This window comes from Chiloscyllium plagiosum, chromosome 1 (assembly GCF_004010195.1).
Source record: "Chiloscyllium plagiosum isolate BGI_BamShark_2017 chromosome 1, ASM401019v2, whole genome shotgun sequence".
Lineage (NCBI taxonomy): Eukaryota > Metazoa > Chordata > Chondrichthyes > Orectolobiformes > Hemiscylliidae > Chiloscyllium > Chiloscyllium plagiosum.
In genome coordinates, this window is record NC_057710.1 from 155,119,799 (window position 1) to 155,143,063 (window position 23,265).

The 23,265-nt window shown below is 40.5% G+C and overlaps 1 protein-coding gene across 5 annotated transcripts in view; it reads left to right on the forward strand.

Moving 5' to 3' along the window:
• Positions 1-15,436, forward strand: part of arfip1 (ADP-ribosylation factor interacting protein 1 (arfaptin 1)) — a 206,456-nt gene extending 191,020 nt beyond the window's left edge. For all 5 annotated transcript variants that reach the window (XM_043699966.1, XM_043699976.1, XM_043699985.1 and 2 more), the window contains 3 exons: positions 2,597-2,754; positions 7,414-7,588; positions 13,842-15,436. In XM_043699966.1, coding sequence (XP_043555901.1) covers positions 2,597-2,754; positions 7,414-7,588; positions 13,842-13,997 — 489 coding nt within the window. In that variant the 3' untranslated portion in view covers positions 13,998-15,436. The remainder of the gene's footprint in view (positions 1-2,596; positions 2,755-7,413; positions 7,589-13,841) is intronic.
• The last annotated feature ends 7,829 nt before the right edge of the window (positions 15,437-23,265 follow it).

Here is a 23,265-nt window from a genome sequence, read left to right on the forward strand (position 1 = left end):
GTGATTTACACATGAAACAAGTGAAATTATCATGGTATTTGAACAGATGAAAGACTCAACAAACAATCAAGGTATTTTTTAATGTATAATTTCAGTTAAATCACATTGTAAACTTTTGCTATAAATTCTGTGTCTTACAATTGTGTCCTCCGCAACCACCTGGTGAAGGAGCGACACTCCAAAAGCTAGTGCTTCCAATTAAACCTGTTGGACTATAACCTGGTGTTGTGTGGTTTTTAACTAAATTCAAGGAGGAAATAGAGTCATACACCATGGAAACAGACCCTATGGTGCACTTCGTCCATGCTGACCAAATTTCCCAAAGTAATCTAGTCTCACTTGCCTGCGTTGGGCCCAAATCCCTCTAAATCTCTCCTGTTCTTGTAGCTATCCAAATCTCCCTTAAAAGTTGTAACTGTGCCTGCATCTACCACTTCCTCTAGCAGTTCATTCCACACGTGAGCCACTCTGAGTAACCTCTGTGTGAAAAAGTTACCTCTCAGGTTCCTTTTAAATCTTTCTCCTCTCACTTGAAAAGTATACCCCCTAGTTTTGAACTTCCTGTGGAAATGGTGGATGGAGGCATGGTTACAGCTTTTAAAATACACTTAGATAAGTACATGCATAGGTTAGCTGTGGAGGGATATGGGTCAGGAGCAGGCTGGTGGGACTAGTTTAGTTTGGGATTATGTTCGGCATGGACTGGTTGGACTGAAGGATCTGTTTCCGTGTTTCTAAGTACCAACAGGTTTAGCATCCTTAGAAGTATAAATCTACAAGCCTAGTCAAGATATGTATGTTGACTGAGGTGATATTAGGCATTCATTTTCAAACCTTCTCTGGCTACAAGTGAAGTGTTAGAGAACTGGAGGACAATTAACATTGTCCCATTATTTTAAGAAATGGGGCAGATGAGATGGATCAAGAAATTACAGACCAGTCAGTCTAACCTTGATGATGATATTACAAAGAATTGAGGGACAATATATATTATACCTGGAGCAACACCGATTAACCATGCATAGATTTGTTGAGGAAAGATTGTGTTTGCCAGATTTGTTCAGATGTTTTGAGGAGGTAACCAGGAGTGTTGATGAAGATAGTGCATTTAACGTAGTTTAAATGGACTCCAACATGGCTTTTGCATAGGTCTCTCATGGCAAACCTGTCAAGAAAGTAGGAGTTCATGGGATCTAAGACAAAGTGGTATGTTGGTTCCAAAGTTGGCTGAAATACTGGAAGCAGAGGGTAATAGTAGTGGGATGTTTTGGTGAATGGAGATCTGTTTCCACTGGGGCTCCATGGAGCTCAGTGCTGGGGGCCTTCTTGTCTTGGTGTACGTTACTGATTTGGGCTTAACTGTAAGAGGTGTAATTGAGCAATTCACAGATGACATGGAATTTGGAGGGGCGGTAAATATTGAGGAAGTTAGTCATAACATGTGGGAAAAGTATCAGGTGATTGGAGCAAGAGCAAATGGAATTCATTGCAAAAAATAATAAAGTAATGCAGTTGAGGTGGGCTAACCAGGCAAAGGGTTACACTAGGAATGGTAGGACCCTGGAGAATACTAAAGGTAGAGAGACTTTGGTGTACATATCCACAGATGCCTGAAGGCATGTTTAATACACTAGGTACACAAGGTAATTAAAACAGAATATGAAATAATTAATTTCATTAGCCCTTGACATAGAATTCAAGAGCAGGGAGGATATGTTGGAACTGTACAAACTGACTAGGCTACAACTAGAGTACTGTGTGCAGATCTGGTCACCACATTATAGGAAAGATGTCATTGCACTCGAGATGGTGCTCAGGACATTTACCTGGAAGCTGCCTGGGCTAGAGGGCTTGAGCTTTGAGGGAAGATTGAACAGGCTGGGATTGTTTTCCTTGGAGTAGTGAAGGTTGAGTAGGAGATACATCTCTGATAGAGATGTATCAGATTATGAGGAGCCTAGGTGGGATGGGTAGGAACATGCCTTTTTCCCATAGGTAAAGGGAGCATCGATTTAAGATAAGATGGAAAAGGCTAAGAGGGGGTTTGAGGAAAATGCTTTCTCTCCAGCAGTGTAGGAATCTGGAACTCTCTGCCTGAAAGGGCAGTTGAATCAGAAATTCTCATAATGTTCACTTGTGTTGATTTAGCCTCTGGGCTACGGCTGAAGAGCTGGAAATGGATTTGTCTAGTCAGATCTTTTTTTTGACTAGCTGGGCCAAATGCTGCCTCCTGTACTGTAAACACCTGACTCTGAAACGCAAAACATTTGTTCTGTTTCTCTGTCCACAGATGCTGCCAGACCTGTTGAATTTCTCCAGCACTTTGTTTTTATTTCTGCAGTCATCTAGTTTTTCTCTAACTAGGAACTTTGCCGCCACCCCTAAGTTTACACAAAACCATATGCTTCAATGGTATCAGTCATAAAAATGTTCAAAAATGTAACTACTGTCATCTTGTTCTTTAGTGTGTTCAGCTAAAATGTTAACATTACATAGCTCTGATTTATATTTATTGGTATACTGTGTTGAGGTATTTCATGGAGCCTTCTACTGGTCTTTTTGTATGCAAGCAAATATCATTCTCTGTGTATTTCAGGAAGAGTTTGGCTATAATGCTGAAACCCAGAAGTTGCTGTGTAAAAACGGGGAGACCCTTCTTGGAGCAATTAACTTTTTCATTGCCAGCGTAAATACTTTGGTGAACAAAACAATTGAAGACACATTAATCGCAGTAAAACATTATGAAAATGCCAGGTATATCATTTGTAATGGTGCAATTTGATAAAATATTAATTGAATTTTACAGCTGCTATTTCCAAAACAATATAGTGCTTTTACTGAGTTTATATGGGTGTTGTTAAAATTCAGAAAAATATGTATTCAACTGTATCCATGACACGTGTAGAACTTGATTTCACAGATTGTGCATATTGCTTCTAACCTGTAATGAGCAGACATTTCCTGTTAGCTGCACGCAGTTAATTAGGAAGAAGTGGACTCTAATGGATTCTAAGTGGATTCCAATCCCACATTATAATAAAGTGTTTTCCAATTTACACTTGATCCTCTGACTAAGATTACCGTCCTGTTTCTTAATGCACTAGATCTCAGATTTATTTAATTTGTATGCCCTGTCTTTTTACTTGTTCTTGTTATATATACTGTCATGCACTGCACAACTGATGCTTGATGATGTTCATATTATAGAATTTTGTAGTGAAGTAGTTGATGCAAATCTGAAAAATACTCTAGTGCTGATTACTGAAGTCTTTCTCTTCCAAATACACACACAATGCCAGAAAAACTAGCTTTAGAGAACATTTCAATATGAAAGCACTTCCTTGATGCTTGATGTTCATTGTCAATGCAGATGCAGTGACCTCCATAACTGTTGTAACACAAGATGTGTACTTCAGTCTTCAGCAAAAAAAGGATGATATAGGCCAAGCAGTGTTTTGTACAAGACACGGTTAATGTTGACTGAGTATTTGTATCATTGACACTTTCTTTTATGATATTTTGTTATCTGTGGTAGCTTTGAATTAGTCATGTTGTCTCAGCATCAGATTTGAACATTGTTAGGTCTTATGGTCTAATAATTGTTTAACTTTCCCTTGATATGAATATATGTATTTCGTCAATTAAACACATGTATAATTTTAACTTTTCAATTCCCATTTGTTCCAATAAAGTTATTACTTTTTCCTTTCTTCCCCTCTTTGCTGTTTTCAAACCCACTGCCCTACTGAATAGGGCCACTCCTTTATATATGGCTGAATTGACACAAAGAACTCCTTAGTACCTCAACTATTAATTGATATTCATGTGTAGGCATTCAAAGTGAATATCAGTAGGTCCTATGTAAGGTTTATCATATATCTGATCTTGTCTGATGGGTTTTCAGTTCTCCTTGGATTCTTCTGACTCCCTCCCTCTCATCTTCCAATATCGAGCCATGTCACCTTTCATTTCCCCATTTTAAGTATTTCCCTCATCCACTATAACTCATCATTACTCCTGCCTTCAGTCACCAAAGCAATTATTCAGGCATGAATCCCATTATAGAAAGTCGTGGTTGTCCTTTGTGCATCGCTCATTATTCTCTAACAGCCCCATTATAGTAACTATTATAATGTCCTTAGAAGTAGGAATCAACAGCCTCACCTCAATTCTCATTTGTCTTCAGACCTAGTATGTCCCTGGAGTTAATGTCATCAATCTCTTTCCTCCTGCCCTCCACCATTCTCTTGGTTGGCTGCTGTGATAGTGAATCACCACGTCTATGCATGTTTCCCTCCAGAGTGTCTGATCATTTTAATAAAAGCCCCTTTCTCTCTCAGTGTGGTTTATTGCCATCCTGGAATTGACTGAAAGAAGCTGTTGACACCTTGCAGCGCGATAACTGATCTTCCATCTCTACATTGCTGTAACTATTGTCTGATGATGTAGTTCTTAATACCAAGCTACATGGTCACCTTTTTTGCGATTACTCCTCCATATTACTCCTTCCCCTTTTAAACATTTCACCCTGTTTTCAGCTCTCCATTAAAAACTGCTGTCTCTGCTCACCCCTCTCAGCTCCTCAGTGTTTATCCAAGATAGTTTCCTTGTTCTTGAGACTTATTTTTCAACCATTGCAAATTGTGTCTTTTGCTCTGCTTCCTACACCTCTCCCTGTAAGTAAATGTTCTGAGCCTTGATCACAGCCACCTCTTATCCTTCCCAACTCTCCTAAACTCTGTCTATGGTCTGAGTTTCTGCTTTGATGACTTGTTTCTATTTTTCAATCCATCTTATTTTTAATCCCAATTCATTCTGCATTTGCTCTGAAGAAACCCTTTTTTCTGAAATCACTTGAACTTTTTTATTTCATATCTGAGAATATCCAGTGACTTTCTGGCAAAAGTTTCACTTTCCACCTTACGCTGTTGCTTTGAAAGTTCCCATGATTTCATGATATTCCTTCTCCTCATCTACCTGTCCCTTGGAGACTTCATCTTGACACAGGACTTGTATTTAACTCAAGTAATGTTACTGTCTTTCTTGACTCGTCCAATTCCTGTGCGTTATCAGAGCATCCACACCCCTACACCCACCCTTCACCTTCACCCGCTATTGAAAAAATGCTGCCCCCTCCACACTTTGCATCAGCTCTGAAGAGTCATTTAGACTCAAAACATTAGCTTGCTCTCTCTTTGTGAATGCTGCCTGACCTGCTGTGATTTCCAGCATTTTTTCTTGTTTTTAATCCTGTGTGTTGTCATACTGTTGATATGATATTTGTCTCAGTAACCTGTAGTTCTCTTTAGGCTAAGAGAAAACAGGCTTTTGCCTTTCAAACCTTTCATAATTGCCATTCTTTGATCAGTCTAAACTGGATTTTTCATCACTTTGGCATTTTATTTGACCAAGATGATCTTCCAACCTGAATTACCACCATTAAACCAAGACAAAAGACTGAAAATCTGGGGGGAAAAAATTGCTGGAGAAACTCCGGTTTTGCAGATCTTTGGAGAAAAAACAGTTAAAGTTTTGAGTCTAGTGACCCATCAGAACTGGTAGCACCTTGGAAAAAATGGTATTTATGCTGATGGTGGGACTTTTTATCCACCTCTTCTTTCACCTATCACCTTGAAAATCACATTATTTGTTCTTTGTTGCAGAACACCATAAATTTAAAATTCTTAGTTGTTTCTTTAAATATCTTAATGGTTTCTGACCTCCATAACCTCCTCCAGCCTGAAACTGCCCCCTATCCCTAGCCTTTTTCCTCAGTTCAGTTTAGGACTATAAATCTCTTTCCACCTCTGTTTTGCACATTGTGGTTTTTCTGTATTTTTTTCTTCTAGACTGCAGGGCATTTGTTATAAGCATATTTTTGTTTCTATATTCTATGATCTTTTTAACATTTCTTTCAGCGCTGTACATTAGGTATCCTGTCATTGAACTCCCCTGTTTTCCATCCTGTCTGAGACCTTTCTTTGTGCTTGCCCCATCTATTCCTTAAAACCTATCATATCTCCACCTTGCCCTAACACTCATGTATGCTCATTAACTTGAAAATAAATCACTTTCTCTCTCCCCATAAATGCTACCTGACCTATTGAGTACTTCCATAATTTTCTGTTTTCATTTCTTTCTCTGGTTTTGGCCTCCTTTGCACTATATTTCCTCCCCAACTCTCGCCATGCTAAGCTAAGCTAAGCCCTACATTCTGCAGTACTCTCTTCTTGGCCCTCCTCCATTCCTGCCTTCACCAATCTCTCACACCTTTGACCATTCTTTTGAGCATTCTAATTTTACTGCTTGTGGACAGGCACCTTCCTGAAGACTCTATGCAATACTTTAGGATTTTTTTTACATTAAACTAGTTCTATAAATACACACTTTTGCAGCTGTACCAAAGACCACGTCTCTACATTTTTTAATGGGTTCACTTAATTGAGGTAAGAGACAGTATTTCTGGCTAATCTTTTCTCCTGTTCCTCCCAGCCCTCATAAACTCTAAGCACAAGCATGCTCCTCCTACGTCCCAGCTGAATCTACTAGTACAGCATCAAATCTGGAATTTCTCTTCTCTTTAGAGGTCACTTACTCACTGAACAAACATGCTAAACCATTTAGGGAGTCTCATTTTCAACAATAATCCACAAAGAAATAATGATGTTAATCCTTGCAACTTTTTGTATGGTTTATAGAATACGAAGCTGACTTGGAGAGCTACAATGGTGCAGTGAAGTCTAGGGTTTCAAATGTCTTTGCAAGGTTACCTGAACCCAGTGACTATGTTACATCATTGCATCGAAGCATGAGACCTGGCAGCTATTATAAACAAGCACAACTTGTCCTCTCTTTTTTTTAATAAGAATTGAAATTATAATTAAACACACACTGCTTTGTGAGCAGCAATCTTTTTCTGGGGGGCAATGGCAACACCTTGTATGATGTAAGTATCAGCACTGGGACAGTAAGAGAAATTGAACCAAGTCTGTATTCTTGTCATACTGAAGCATGAAATATGAACAGATTATACAATGCATGCCATCCCAACTTGTACAGCTTAGGAAAATATTGTTTGACATTTATGACTTCAGTAATTATCCGATTCTCTTGGCAGTATTTTGATAAGGTCATGTAGAAAATTCACTCATTAACACCACACCATAATTTTTAAAAAAAAGCTGCTGCTACCTCTGAGGTAATGAAACCTTTTGTATATTTGAGAATTTTTTTTATCCTTATAGCATACAATTCCACAGATACTGTGATTATACAGAAGACATTGCAGAATGTATTTTATTAGAACTGATATCTTGAGAAAAAAATGTCTTTTCAGCTGCTGTTTTCATTTGATGTCATTAATTTGCGATGGTAATTTGTAGGATTTATGTTGTTCTGTGGTTTGTGTTGCAGGATAGAGTATGATGCATATCGTACTGATTTAGAGGAACTGAACCTTGGTCCTCGCGATGCTGTTACAATTCCAAAAATTGAGCAGTCTCAGCAACAATTCCAGATTCACAAAGAGAAGTTTGACAAGCTTCGAGGAAGTGTGTCAGTGAAACTGAAGTTTCTGGATGAAAACAAGGTATTGTGAAAAAGGCTAGTTTATCTTGTGTGTTATTGCACATTACTGAATGAGATTATGTAGTAATGTGGCTTTAACAGGAAAGGTTTAGCTAAACCACACAGAAAGGTAATTCAGATCCTATTGTGCTTGTATCATGCTTACATCTTACATTATCTATCTAGTCAAATACCAAGCAATTTGGGAAGCAGACATAGCACTGGGTAGACAATAGGAGTTCCAGCACTGCTGGGAGGTGCACAACCCAGGTCCTGTAGTGCTGCTACAGGTCGGTGGGTCCATTGCAGTGTGCCAAGTTTAGACTATGCAATGCTGAAGTAGGCATTGAGTCTGCTGTGCTATTCAATAAGGTCATAGCTGATTTGATCATTCTTAACTTCACTTTCCTCCTTTCTCCCCATAACACTTGAAAGCCTTACTGATTAAAAATCTGTATTTAAAAATACTGATTTAAAATCTTGAAAGTGCTCAGCCTCAGCAGCCCTGTGCAGTAAAGAATTCCACAGATTCACTACTGTAAGAGCGAAAACATCTCTGTCTTAAGTGAGCAACACCTTGCCTTGAGATTATACTCTGCAGCTCTAGAGTGTCATAGAAGAGTAAACAACCTTACCACAACTACCCTGTCAAGTCCCATAAGAATCCTCACAACTCAGTAATCCATATCCAGAATCAACCTCCTCCGATATGCCTCCATGCACTAAAGTTAAACTCGATATGTTTCTCCCAATTCTGTTGAGTATTAAACAAATCTTATTGAACAAGCTTCATTTGTTGATGAACCATTAACTTTGAAGTATATGCCACATAAAAAATAATCCAAGTATTTCCTATACAACCTGAACTTTTAAGATACCTGATCTTATTGATAAGAGATGATGGTATGAACTACAGTATGGTTCCTCCCTATTAATGCAAACCACAGCCTGCTGGCTCAAATTTAGGGGAAGGAATAGAGCTGTGCAAAAAGCTGGAAATCCTACAGTGTCAAACTTGATTTTATAGAGAATCTGAAACTCAAAGATGTAGTGTTGTTGGAACCACCTTCCCTTCACATTCAGTGGTGTTACCATTACTGAATCCCTCACTATCAACATCCTTGGAGTTACCATTGACCAGAAACTCAACTGGACTCACCACATAAACACAGTGGCTGCAAGAGCAGGTCAGAGGCTGGCAATACTGCAGAGAGTAACTCACCTTCTGACTCCCCAAAGTCTGTCCATCATCAACAAGGCACAAGTCAGGAGTGTGATCGCACATTCCCCACTTGCCCAGATCAGTGCAGCTCCAACAACTCTAGAGAAGCTTGACACCATCCAGGACAAAGCCAGCCTACTTAATTGGCACCACATCTACTCCCCCCGCCACCAGTGTTCAGTAACAGCAGTTTATCCTATCTACAAGATGTACTGCAGAAATTCATAAAAAATCCTTAAACAGCACCTTTCAAGCCTACAACCACTTTTACTTAGAAGGGCAAGGGCAACTGGTACGTGGGAACACCATCCTGACTTGAAATATATTGTTGTTCCTTCACTATCGCTAGATCACATTCCCTCCCAGGCAGTGTTGTAGGTCTATTCAGAGTACGTGGATTGCCATGGTTCAAGAAGGCAGCTCAGCATCACCACCTCAAGGGCAACTGGGGCAGGCAATAAATGCCCATGTTTCACAAATGAATCAAATAAAGGTCTTTGATAAAGTTGCAAACTCCTGACTAAGATCAGAGCGTGAGTGCTTTCTTGGAACAAGTAGCGTAAAGAATGGTAAGCTAGCTGCAAAATAGCTAATGCATAATGGTTAAAAGTAGCAAAATATGGGAAGGGGTTTTCTGTAAGGATTAAGGCACGGACCACTGTTTTTCAACCCTCGTATAACTAACTTGGACTTTGGGACCAGCAGTAAAGTTTCAGAATTTGCTGACAGCAATAATTTAGGTGTGTCCTTGATACTGAGGAAGAATGCTATAGAATACATCAAGACATTAATAACTGTGAAGAATGGATGTGGGTGGTTGATAAATTAATTCAGCATAAACTATTATAGATGAGTGTAAGATTATGCATTTTGAATAATCAGAGTTTAAATGGGAAGTAAATCTTAGGGCAGAAATACACATCATTAAAGTTAGCAACACAAGGTAATGTGGCTATAAAAATGGCAAATGAAGAACTGGGGTTCATTTCTAGGGGAATAACATTGAAAACCAGCAATTGTGTTAAACTTCTATTGAAACTCATTACATACAACATTTGGAATACTGTACACAATTCTTATCATCTTATTGTAAAGAATGGAGAGAGTACTAAATAGATTCATGAAGGTGATATCCAAGCAAATGCCCTACCTGAAAGGATGATGGCAGCAGATTCAACCGCAGCTTTCAAAGGAACTTGGATAACCACCTAAAGAGGGAAACTTGCAAGGAAAGGTGTGGAAAAGACTGGCAACTGGCACAGATTGATGAGTCAAATGGCAACCTCCTTTGATATTACCATTCAGGATTTTTTGATTTTAAACGAAGAGAATATGCTTGTTAGGGAAAGTTTAGCAGACTGAGGGGTGATCCACTAAGGCCTTTAAAACTATGAAAGGGCACAATAGTGTAAATGTAGAAGAAAACATTTTTTTTTCAAAAATGTACTTCAGTCATACATGGCAGAACATTTTATATGGAATATTGAGAATTTTCAGTGAAGTTCACCTATCCTCTTACAGCATAAAGTCATAGAGATGTACAGCACAAAAACAAACCCTTCAGTCCAACCCGTCTATGCCAACCAAATATCCCAACCCAACCTAGTCCCACCTGTCAGCACCCAGCCCTCCAAACCCTTCCTATTCATACACCCATCCAAATGCCTCTTGAATGTTGCAATTGTACCAGCCCCTCAGCCTCCGATGCTCCAGGGAAAACGGCCCCAGCCTGTTCAGCCTCTCCCTGTAGCTCAAATCCTCCAACCCTGGTAACATCCTTGTAAATCTTTTCTGAACCCTTTCAAGTTTCACAACATCTTTCTGATAGGAAGGAGACCAGAATTGCATGCAATATTCCAACAGTGGCCTGCCGAACCAGTGTCCACTCAGCATGTTCCACTCAGTATAATTCTAATGGTTTTAATATTTGAAAATACATCCCCTGTTAAGTACAGAACCCAAATGGCAAAACATTGCCAATTGAAAATTACAAAAAGTGTAATTGATACTAATTTTCTTCTAACTGAGAGTCCTCATGTACTTTCTGTATATTTGATTCACATTGTTTGTAAAGCACTAGCCCAAGGGGTTCTACGGTTTCCAACCTCTCTGTGCTGTGGTTTGGATCTCCAAACAAGGGATATAAATATAACATTATTACTAATAAATCTATCAGGGAATTCAGCAGAAACATCCTTACCCAAAGAGTGACTGGTAACTGGAACTCATTACTATGGGGAGAAGTTGAGAATAACTAGTATAGATACATTTGAAACTAAATGAGGAGGAAAAAAAGAGCAGTAAATGCTGGTAGGGCTGGCTGAAGAGGGATGAGACAAGATGAGAATGGAGCATGCTTCAATTAGCTCATTCAGAAATGCCCCCGGTGTTGGACTGGGGTAAACAAAGTTAAACTCAATTAGGTAAGAGAGCCTGTTACTGGCCTCCAGATTCACTATAGCTCTATGGGTAGACTCTGAAGGGGCTAGAATGATATGGATTATGGTGAGAAATATGGCAGGTTCGTATAAGAAGTCTGGCAGGCCCATCTTGACATCAGGGACAATTTGCATATTTTAATAAATTCCTGGCATCAAGGCTGAATTCTTGCCAGGCAGCTGCAAGTTGCCTATTATGGGGAATTATTATTTGTTAATGACCTCATTGATTCCAATCTCTCCCCATTTGGTATGCAACATTCGATCGTACCACTCACCACAGGAAAGCTAGACAGTGAGAATTCTCAGTTTGGAAGTCAGGGAGGTACCTGGCGAGTTCAGCTTGCCACACGCTCCAAAGGGTTTCTGTGTTGAACACCAGGCACCAGCATCTCAGAGCATGCTCCATGGGCGCTGACCACATGAATCCCATATCCACAGACATTGGCTAGCTTCTAAGAACTCTTACAGCACTTCTCCAATCCACTTAAAGTACACTTCTATTGGTCCACAAGCCTGTAATTGTAATGTAGTAATAAGGACACCCTGCATTCAGTGTATGCTCCCAACTCTTGGACTGAACCAGAGTGTGTTTCCAACCTGTTCCATTTATTCTCTTAGCACATGCTCTCTTCAAATCTTTCTGGATGCCCACCACATCCATGCCTTGCCTTTCCCCTCAGCCAGAGATACCAGGTCTGTCGTACCTGATGGTATTGCTGTTCCCCGCAGCCAGCGATACCAGGTCTGTCGTACCTGATGGTATTGCTGTTCCCCTCAGCCAGCGATACCAGGTCTATCGTACCTGATGGTATTGCTGTGCTGTTTACAGCAACTGCAAGGCCAGGAAGCATGTGGTTATCTACAGTGCTTCGTCATGTAAGGGAGAATGGCTTTCAGCTGAGATGACATTGACCATGGTCAGGTGCAGTGTCTCCCATTGCTGATGTTGTGAGAAATGGGGGTCCAGGTTCTGCACCACCGTGACCACACAGACCTCTAGATCCTTGCCTTCAAAGTCAGGCTCTAATTTTCCCTTGGAGAAAGTGAGGTCTGCAGATGCTGGAGGTCAGAGTCTAGAGTTAGTTGCTGGAAAAGCACAGCAGGTCAGGCAGCATCCGAGGCACAGGAAAGTCGACCATTCGGGCCAGCGCCCCTCATCAGGAAGGTTCCCGATGAGGGGGTCTGGCCCGAAACATCGATTCTGCTGCACCTCGGTTGCTGCCTGACCTGCTGTGCTTTTCCGGCAACACACTCTCGACTCTAATTTTCCCTTCCCTGCCATGTCCAGAGCAAATGTCAGGAACTTTGCAGGGCAGCTGTAAGATTCTTGGTGCGCGTCTGTGTTTGCAGTGGCCTTTTGAAGATGGCGCCAGCACATTCTGAGATATGCCAGCAGTGGCAAATGTTTCTGGGTATGGTGAATTGTAGAATTGGATAAGATGGGTGCCATAGGTGGCGTAAAATATTTTTAAAATCTGCAATTTAACAGTGTTCTTATTTTTAAAAATTATTTTAATGCCAAGCAAGCCAGTTCAAATCTGTAATAAAGATACATGTGCAAGCTAAGTAAATTTGGTGTCCTTTCTTCCTGGTCCCAATCTACATTACACAGCTTCACAGGAAGGTCAGAGGAATGGAAGCAAACACCTTGCTAAAGGAAATGTGCATTTACATAATGCTTTTCACATACTTGCAACATCTGAAAACACTTTGCAAGGGAAGTGGAAACAAGTATGTTGTTGGCTCCTAATGGACTGCTCAGTGCAGTTAGGTTCGAGTCCTGTGCACCCTCTGCCATATTTGAGATGTATTCTAGAGAGAAGACAAAAGGGTCTCATTTAGAAAGGACACATTGGCAATGACTCAGTGGGTAGCCTTTGGGTTAGACAACCGTGAGTGTAAGTCACGCTGCAGAGATTTGAATACTACATCCAAGCTGACAAAATCCACTGCAATATTCCCAGTGGGCTGGTTCAATGAGGCTTTTATGGGTTGATGTAAAAGATTCTGTGCCTCGATTTGAAGGAGAACTGAGACTGAGCTGGTGCCCTGACCAACAGCCATTCCTCAATCAACATCACAAAGTTAAATTATCTGGTCATTATCATTAATTAATGTCATTAATATTTGTAGAAGCTTGCTGTATGCAAATTTGTTGCTATATTTCCACCATTATAAGTGACTACATTTCAAGGGAAAACCTTTGAGATATCCAGTGCATCTTATATATCCTGCTTTCCTTCAGCTTGAATTGTTTTTAATGGATGTTTCATGTTCTGCAACTGAATAAACTTTATAAAACTAAGGTTCCAAGAAAAAGGCCCGTAAATGAAACCAGTCACGACAGCGACATAAATCCATTCACATCGTGCAAAACACAGTCTTTTATATATAATCTGAATTCATATAACATAAGTTTTTCATTCTTGTGTAGCTGTGTATAAAACGTGCAGAGTGATTTTTGTTGATTAGGAAGTACACTGTGGCAAATACTAATCATTCGGCAGTATTGTTATTGCCTTAAAGAGCAGGAGAAAATGTTGGAGCTTTCTGTTTACAAAGTCTTACACTGCCTTTTGTTTTGAATAGTAATGATTCTGTTCTCTCCACAGATTAAAGTCATGCACAACCAGCTCCTTCTCTTTCACAATGCTGTATCTGCCTACTTTGCTGGCAACCAGCAACAACTTGAACAGGTGCTCAAACAATTTCACATCAAGTTGAAGGCCCCTGGTTCTGATGGTCCTTCCTGGCTGGAGGAACAGTGATATCTCAAAACCTGAAGAAATAGTTGATGTGGTTATAAAATCTATTTGAATCTTTTTCCTATTATGAGACAGGGAGAAAGTAACTAAAATTGTGGTCAATGAGCTGTTTCTCACTTTTGCTGTATGTTAATCTGAAAAATTAGATTGAATATGGTCATTTTATGTAACTGAATAAACTTTATAAGACCAAGACCTAAGAAGATTATTCCTTTTTGTACAGGGGTTAGAGGGGAATAGTTAGTATATATCTAAATTCAGGTTTGCACTGAACGGTAACTATATTTGTTTGGTGTCTTCTGGTCACTACAGTGTAATTGTTTGAAAACATGATTGACAATTTTTTATACAAGTTCTTTCAGAAAAGGGCACTTGAGTTCACAAAGCAAGTGAACTGTTAAGCAAAACCTAATGACTTTGCAAAGCAATAGGCTAAATGTCTCCTAAATGAAGCGTCTGTGCTGATGGAAATGGCTGCTTTAGCCCTCCAAATTACCACCAACACTATACTTCCAATAGACTGTTTATTCATTTGTTAATTGTGTCAAATGAGAATCCTTGAGACTGGATCAGGGAGGGGCAAACAGAACTTTATTACAAAGGCATTAAGCGATGACCTATTAATATTTACAAACATCTGGTGAATATGTTCACTTGGTGCCATTAACTTTCAAGATTTGTTTGTTTTTGATTTGGCATCATTGCTGTTTTCCTAAAGGTATAACTCGAAATAATTAAGCCACGTACCAGCCTTCTGTCTACAATCGTGTGCCTTTAACAATGCATTTTCCCACTCAGTCACGTTACTGAGATTCTCGAAACATTTTATGATTCGTGACTAATTTCTTGCCACCTCTAAGTCAGCATGGAAAAGAGATAGAAAAGTGAGAAAAACAAGTTTGGGTTAATTATTACCTCCTTATATGCTTCTGTTGTGGGATTCCAATAACTCTATTTGAGTTTAGTCTTATGACCATGCTTACTTTTCTTGCTAACAGCATACTGTCACTCACTGATTGAATGTTTTCTCTCACATTGTAAACAGTCTTTGAAATTAATGCTCCTATGTGTAAAGCTTTTGGATTGTCATTTTGTTTAAACTTTGTGGCAATGCCTTCTGCGTTCTGTATATCAAATATTTAACATTAAATTAACCTCATATTTTAATGTAAAACATAATTGCATTATTTAATTTTTCCTTTTGGTTATTGGTCCCTTTGCTATAGAAGTTCATATCCAGATTGTGCCTCTATTATAAAAACACTGTACAAATTAAAAAGTGTTTGCTGCAAGCCAAGTTTCTGAATGCTGATTTATAAAAGAGCATGTGGAACATTTTTAAATCCAGTGAGTACCTAAGTTGAAATGGAGTTTATATGGCTGCATATTCATGAGCCCTCCCAGAACGTCCTAGCAATAAAAAGGCTTTGAGTTCATGGTGATCTTGTGTGAAATAAGAGTCAGTCTGTGGTCCAGTAGGTATCAGAATCTCCACTAAAGGAAGATGACATGGTTACAGTTCTGATACTTGTAACCTAGATACTCTGTGTCTTGAACAGTATTCATCCTATTATTGTGGACATTCTGTGAATGAGTACTTGTCCATGAACGAGCATTTATTGATACCAGAAGAATTTCCTTTACAGAGTCTGACGTAACAGTTTACATAGGAAAATAGTCCTGGGAAAATCTCTCTCCTTACGTAGTCAAAACAGAAAACCTTCACAATTCTTTTCACTTTGATGCATGTTCCACAACCTGTTTCCTAAACAATAACATCAAGTGCAAATGTCATTTTGTTATTGGCTGACTGGGGGAGGGGGGGCGGCATTGCTTACAATGAAAAAAAATCATGCTCTTTTACTCTACCCTGTGCAAACTATTTGTTTCTCTTCCAAACTAGGTCACATTGAGGTGTGCAAAAATGATCTGTGCCCACAATGAAATGGCTGAAGTAACCACAGAATCAAGGTCACTGAGAGTCATTTCAGTGAGAGGGTGAATCAAAATGCCAAGGCAGGCTGCTAAACATGGAGAGCTCCAAAACATAGGTTGACATTTTACTTGGTGTTAAGTGACCCTTTACACCAGCCAGAAAATTGAGGGCAAACCTGTCTCCACTGGCTCTAGAAGCCAAGATTAAATTTTGCATAGTTCAGACAGTTAGTCCACTGTCTGGGGCAGGATGTCCCACCTCCAAGTGTTGGCCAACAGGCAAAGGGGTGGTAGTTTTCCACTACTAGCAGTATTAGAGGAAGTGGTGGCAACTGCTTGGGACTGCAGTAGGCCCCAGACCAGTCATTGTAATAGGAGTTAAGGGTTGCTGCACCCACTCAGGCATGCTATCATCAGTTGGGCCCCCTGCTGGAAGAACCCCAGCCCAATCAAATAGGCCTCCAAGCCACGTTTGTAATGTGGCTGACCGGTTTTACCAGAGAGCCAAGTGTCTATCTGCCACTGGTAAAATAATGGCTCAAGGCCATCAAATAGCCGTTATTTGATAACTTCAGGGACCCATTGCTCTCAGGACAGGGAAGACACACTCGCCTGCCACTGGCAAAATACCAGCAGGAGGTAGAATGTATATAAAACCTGCACTTTTACATCCAATATTCTGTAGCATTTGCAAGATTTAAATGTTTGAAATGTGACTTCAATTAAAGTTAGTTTCTTGATTTAATATGGCAGATAGTGGTATAGAGAAGGGGAAATAGCATTTGAAATTGAGAGAATCTTTGAAATGGTTTCATAATGAAAACATTAATTGCAATAAATTTCCAGTTACTAATATTCTCTTGTTTTGAAACAAAGTTCCTTTGAACATGGTAGTTGTATAAAACTAAAATAGTCCATTTTGTTGTAATGGGTTATTGCAGAATTTCTTTGTTTTTTCGCTGATGCTTGCAAAAAAGAAAAAAAAAACTTCATTATTGAACTCCAGAGATAGCAGATGCATTGCTTGTAATCTTCGAAAAAAAATCCTTGGGGTTCTGGACAAGTACCGAAGGATTGGAAAATGCTAATGTGACACCCATATTCAAAAGGGTGGGAGGGAGGCAAAAAGTGGTAACTGTAGGCCAATTAGCCTAACATCTATTGTTGGAAACATCTTGGGATAATATTTAAGAAATAACAGTACATTTGGAAAATCATTACCTCATCAAACAGCGTCAGCATGACTTCTTGAAAGGGAAGTCATCTCTGACTAATTTAGAGTTTTTCATGAAAGTCTCAACCAGAGTGGATAGAAGGAAACCAGAAGATGTGTTGTATTTGGACTTCTGGAAGGGATTTGACAAGGCACCTCATAAAAGGATAAGTCATAGGAGCCCACAGTGTTGAAGGTAGAATATCAGCGTGGCGAGAGAATTGGCTTAAGGGCAGGAAACAACAAGGGGTTCCTTTTCAGGTTGGTGAGCGGTGACCAGTAGGATTCCGTAGCAGACAGTGCTGGCACCACAACTGTTTACAATTTGTATTAATGAATTGGAGGAAGACAGCAATTGTAGTATAGCCAGGTTTGCAAATGCCACAAATAAGTGAAAAGGTAAGTTGCAAGGGGTCTTTAATTAGACTCCCGGGTGCAGGTAGATAGTTCCTTGAAAGTGGTGTCCCAGATAGACAGGATGATAAAAAAGTGTTTGGCACACTTGCCGTCATCAGTTAGAGCATTGTGTATAGGATTTGGGACATCATGTTACACGGGTACAAGACACAGGTAAGGCCATATTTGGAAAACTGCATACAATTCTGGTCGTCCTACAATAGGAAGGATGTTATTAAACTGGAAAGGGTGCAAAAAAGGATTTACAACAATGTTACCAAGAGTGGAAGTTTTGAGTTATAAGGAGAGACTGGATAGGCTGGGACTCTTTACTGAATGTAGGAGGCTGAGGGGGGGGACCCAAGAGGTTTATGAAATCATGAAGGGTACAGATAAGGTGAATAAAGAAGGTCTTTTCCCCAGGGTAGGGGAGTCCAAAGCTTAGAGGGCATAGGTTTAAGGTGAGAGGGGAAGATGTAAATGGGACCTGAGGGGCAACATTTTCACACAGAGGGTGGTGTGTGTATGGAATGAGCTGCCAGAGGAAGTGGTGCAGGCTGGTACAATTACAACATTTAAAAGGCATCTGGATGGGTACATAGATAGGAAAGGTTTAGAGGGATATGGGCCAAACGCAGGCAAATAGGACTAGTTCACTTGGAGAAACCTGGTCAGTGTAAATGAGTTGAGCCAGAGGGTCTGTTTCCATACTCTGTAACTAAATCATTCATAAGCAGTATTAATAGTTTAAGTGGGCAAAAAGTTGTCAAGCGGAGGATATTGTGGGACAATGTGATCATTTTGGAAGGGAGTACAAAGCTATTATTTAAATTGAGAGAAAGCTACATCGCAGAGGGTCTGTGGCGGACTATGAATCAAACAGAAAGCTGCTACATGCGCACACACGTACCCCCCCACACGCACACACACATACGTACAGCCACAAACACACACACGCACACCCACACTGACTCTCTCACACACACAGAGACACAAACTCCCCACACATATGCACACCCATACTCACACTCTCTCTCTCTCACTCTCACACACAAACGCACAGATATGCAATGAGTAACCAGGGAGACTCATGGAATGTTGGCTCTTATTTCCAGGGAGTTGGAGTGTATGAGCAGGGAAGTCTTATTGCTACTGTACCATGTGCTGCTGAGAGCATACCTGGAATACTGTGAGCAATTTTAGTGCCTTATTTAGGAAAGATCTTTTTATCAGAGGCAATTCAGAGAACGTTCACTAAATGATAAGGATTTTCTTATAAGCAAAGATTAAACAGTTTGAGATTCTACTCACTAGCGTGTAGAAGAATCTGATTGAAGCACATGGGATTCTTAAGGGGCTAAAAAAAAGGGTAAATGCTGAGAGGATGCGTCCTTCTCATTGACCAGAGGGCATAGTCTCCGGATAAAGGGGTGCCAAATTCTTCCAGAGGGTTGTGTATGTTTGGAGCTTGTTGCTATAGAGATGTGGGAGCAGAGTCCTTCTCTATATTTAAGGCTAAGGAAGATAGATTTGAGAGATGTGAGGAAATCTAAGGGGAATGGACACGAGGAATGTCTGATCAATCAAGATCCTGTTAAATGGTGGAGCAGGTTCAAAGGACCAAGCAGCGTACTCCTGCTCCATTCCGTATCAATCAAGCAGAAGGTTTGCTTGCTTCTGGTCATCATTTGTATGAAGTTAGATTTTTGACTGATGTCTGGACTGTGGTCTCAGAGTAAACACAAGGAGAGTTACAAGATCTAGTACATAAACTATAACAGCAAGAATGAACTTTGGTTTTGCAGATGTTCACTTTTATTCCAAAGTTATACATATCTTTAAATTACCACAATATAAAAGGAAAGGAATTAGAATAAGTGTGAGAATTCAAATATTTGGAAAGCATTATATCTGCAAATAGAAGGTACAACAAAGAAATAAACACAGGGATGGTAATAGAAAAGACTGCATTTAGCAAGCGGAAGCATTCACTGACCAAAAAGCTTAATAAGCAACAGTACGACTTAATGAAGAATTTGATTTATAGTATTGATTAGATTAGATTAGATTATTTACAGTGTGGAAACAGGCCCTTTGGCCCAACCAGTCCACACCGACCCACCGAAGCGCAACCCACCCAGACCCATTCCCCTATACTTACCCCTTCACCTAACACTACGGGCAATTTAGCATGGCCAATTCACCTAATCTGCACATTTTTGGACTGTGGGAGGAAACCGGAGCACCCGGAGGAAACCCACGCAGACACGGGGAGAATGTGCAAACTTCACACAGTCAGTCGCCTGAGGCGGGACTGCTTTGTATGGATGTGAGACCCATGCCTTAATCAAAGAAGAGATCAATTTGTGAAACAGCTTTAAAATGTAGGTTTGCAGGAGAATGGAAAAGAAAAAGTAACAATTGATAAAGTGCTGAGTGAACAACAAAGAAACTTTTTAAATGTGGTTAAAACAGGATATATTTCATTTCAAAATGGATTAATAAGGTTATGGAGGATAGATTTTAAAGAAAAAGAGAAAAAGGATATCAGTGCCGAGTGGCTCAAGAGAAACATGGTGAAGGCTGAGAGTGGAATCTGTGTACCAGTTGAGTAAACAGTTTTCCCAGCTCAGCACTGTCCCTATGACCTGTCCTACCTGCCAATCTCCCTTCCCACCTATCTGCTCCACCCTCCCCTCTGACATATCGCCTTCATCCCCATCTCCATCCACCTATTACACTCTTGGCTACCTTCTCCCCAGCCCCACCCCACCTCCACCCATTTATCACTCCACCCCCGAAGCTCCCAGCCTCCTTTCTGATGAAATGCTTTTCCCCGAAACGTCGTTTCTCCTGCTCCTCAGATGCTGCCTGACCTGCTGTGCTTTTCCAGTACCACTCTGATCTAAACTCTGGTTTCCAGCATCTGCAGTCCTCACATTTGCCTAGTTTTTTCATCATGCTACATTTAATAGTGCAGTTCCCATTGCAAGAGACTTTTCTCATTTCCTTTGCATACGCAGAAATATAATTAATCAACTTTCTTCTCTAAAACTCAAAGTGGAAAATGACACACAAAATTCAGCAGTATTTAGTCATTTGTTTATTGCTCTGCTACCAGATTACTCCAGTATGTGTCTGAAACTGCTTTGGTTAACTAAGCACCTCCAGAGATGAGACTTGCATCAGGATGTCTGATGAAGACAATTGGCCAGTGTTGGTTTGTGTTTGAAGGAAAAAGCCCAAATACAGCAATCATCAAATGTATATCCCATTTAGGAAAACGAGCTGGGCATGTTATCATCATTGTTGTGTATGAATATTCACGTTCTTCCATTGATACAACAAATAATTATACAAATTGAACCCACCAAACTGTTAGCACTGCCAGCCCCTGTCTCATTCTTGATGGAAATGTGTTGCTGGAAAAGCGCAGCAGGTCAGGCAGCATCTAGGGAACAGGAGAATCGACGTTTCGGGCATTAGCCCTTCTTCGGGCTAATGCCCGAAACGTCGATTCTCCTGTTCCCTAGATGCTGCCTGACCTGCTGCGCTTTTCCAGCAACACATTTCCAGCTCTGATGTCCAGCATCTGCAGACCTCACTTTCTCCTGTCTCATTCTTGGACACACTCATCTCCAACAAGGATGAATATCTCAGCACCTCACTCTACCGCATACCCACTGATAACCTCATGAAGCTTCCGCCCAGAATACATTAAAACAGCCATCCCCTACGGACAAGCCCTACACATACACAGGATCTGTTCAGATGAGGAGAAACGCGATGGACACCTAAAGGTGCTGAAGGACACCCTCATAAGAACAGGGTACAATGCTCAACTCATCGATCGCCAGTTCCGATGTGCCACAGCGAGAAACCGTAATGGTCTCCTCAGGAGACAGGCACGAGCTGCAACTGACAGGGTACCCTTCATTGTCCAGTACCTCATGGGAGGGGAGAAAATGCACCATGTTGTTCCCAGCCTGCAACACAGTATCGATGAGGATCAGCACCTCACCAAGATCTTCCCTGTGCCTCCACTTCTTGCCTTTAAACAACTCCAAACCTTAAACAGACCATTGTTCGCAGCAAACTGCCCGGCCTTCAGGACAATATCAACCACACCATACAACCTTGTTACGGCAACCACTGCAAAACGTGTCAAAGTGTCAACAGGCTAACACCATTACATGTGGAGACACATGTACACAGCAGGTACTCATGTGACTCGGCCAATGTTGTCTATCTCATATACTACAGGCAAGGATGCCCCGAGGCATGGTACATTGGCGAGACTGTGCAGATGCTATGACAACAGATGAATGGACACCACGCAACAATCATCAGTTAGGGATGTTCCCTCCCAGTTGGGAAACACTTCAGTGGTCAGAGACAGTCAGCCTCAGATCTTCGGGTGACCACCCTCCAAGGCGGACTTCGGGATAGACAGAGTGGCCGAGCAGAGGCTAATAGCCAAGTTCAATACCCATGAGGATGGCCTCAACAGGGACCTTGGGTTCATTTAATACTACAGGTGACCCCACTACAGTGCACACTCTTACCTACTCATGCACACCCTCTCTCATATATACACTCTCTCTCAGGCACACACACACATTCACCCCCCGAGAGGCTCTCACATCCACACATACTCATTCTCTTACACACACACATATATCAGTCTATGGGGTGAATTTGCATTTACAGAAGCGTATTTGCAGACACATTCTATTTTGCTCAAAAAGCACAAAATCTACAGGCAGTCAGTCCGTGTAACATTTTATAAATTCCTATTTTGGCAATAGAACCAGTCTGACCCAAGATTGGGATACAGGCAGACTCTAACCTCACACCTTTAATGCATTGTCTGAGCTGAGATGTCACTTTTTTTTTAATAAAACCTTAAGTTATTCCAAGAATGTGACTCGAAAGAAATTCTGGGATTTACATATTAATGAACTGAAACCTGCAACCCATTCTAAAAGGTGAAAGACTTAACAGCAATCTAGGTTTGTTTGATATATTGTTTCAGTTGCATGACACTGTAATTGTTTGCTATAAATTCTGTGTTTTCTGATCCTGCTCCACAACCACCTGATGAAGGAGCAGTGCTCCGAAAGCTAGTGCTTCCAAATAAACCTGTTGGACTATAACTTGGTGCTGTGTGATTTTTAACTTTGTCCTCCCCAGTCCAACACCAGCACCTCCATATCACAGTCCCTGCTTGTTTATTGTATTTTGTGCCTGTATCTCAGATTACGTTTCAGAATTAGGGTAATGCCAGAACCATAAGAGGGATTAGATTTTGGAAGAGTCATACAAGTGTGATCTTATTCAAGTTCCAAAACTTCAGATTCAGGTTTGTATTATCACCTTGACACAGAGCTGTAAACAGTTGCTATCTTTTATTCAGTCTGCATGGAATTAAATTTAGTCTTTTAATTTTGCTATACATTTGGGATCACACCAGAAGACTAACAGTGTGTAGGTCTACCTCACGTACAAAATAATTACCATTTGGGATTTGAAAACACAATAGATGGGGGAGTGAGATTATCCAATAGGATTTGAAATGTAATAAATTAATGGAAGACTCCCACTTTGTCTATGTCGTGTCTTTATGTTTTTTTATTTAGTGAGGTATAAAATGTTTTTTTAGCTGGGTGTAGAGTGTAAATCAATGCGAAATTAGCCAGGACCAAGATGATTACAGAATCATGTGCA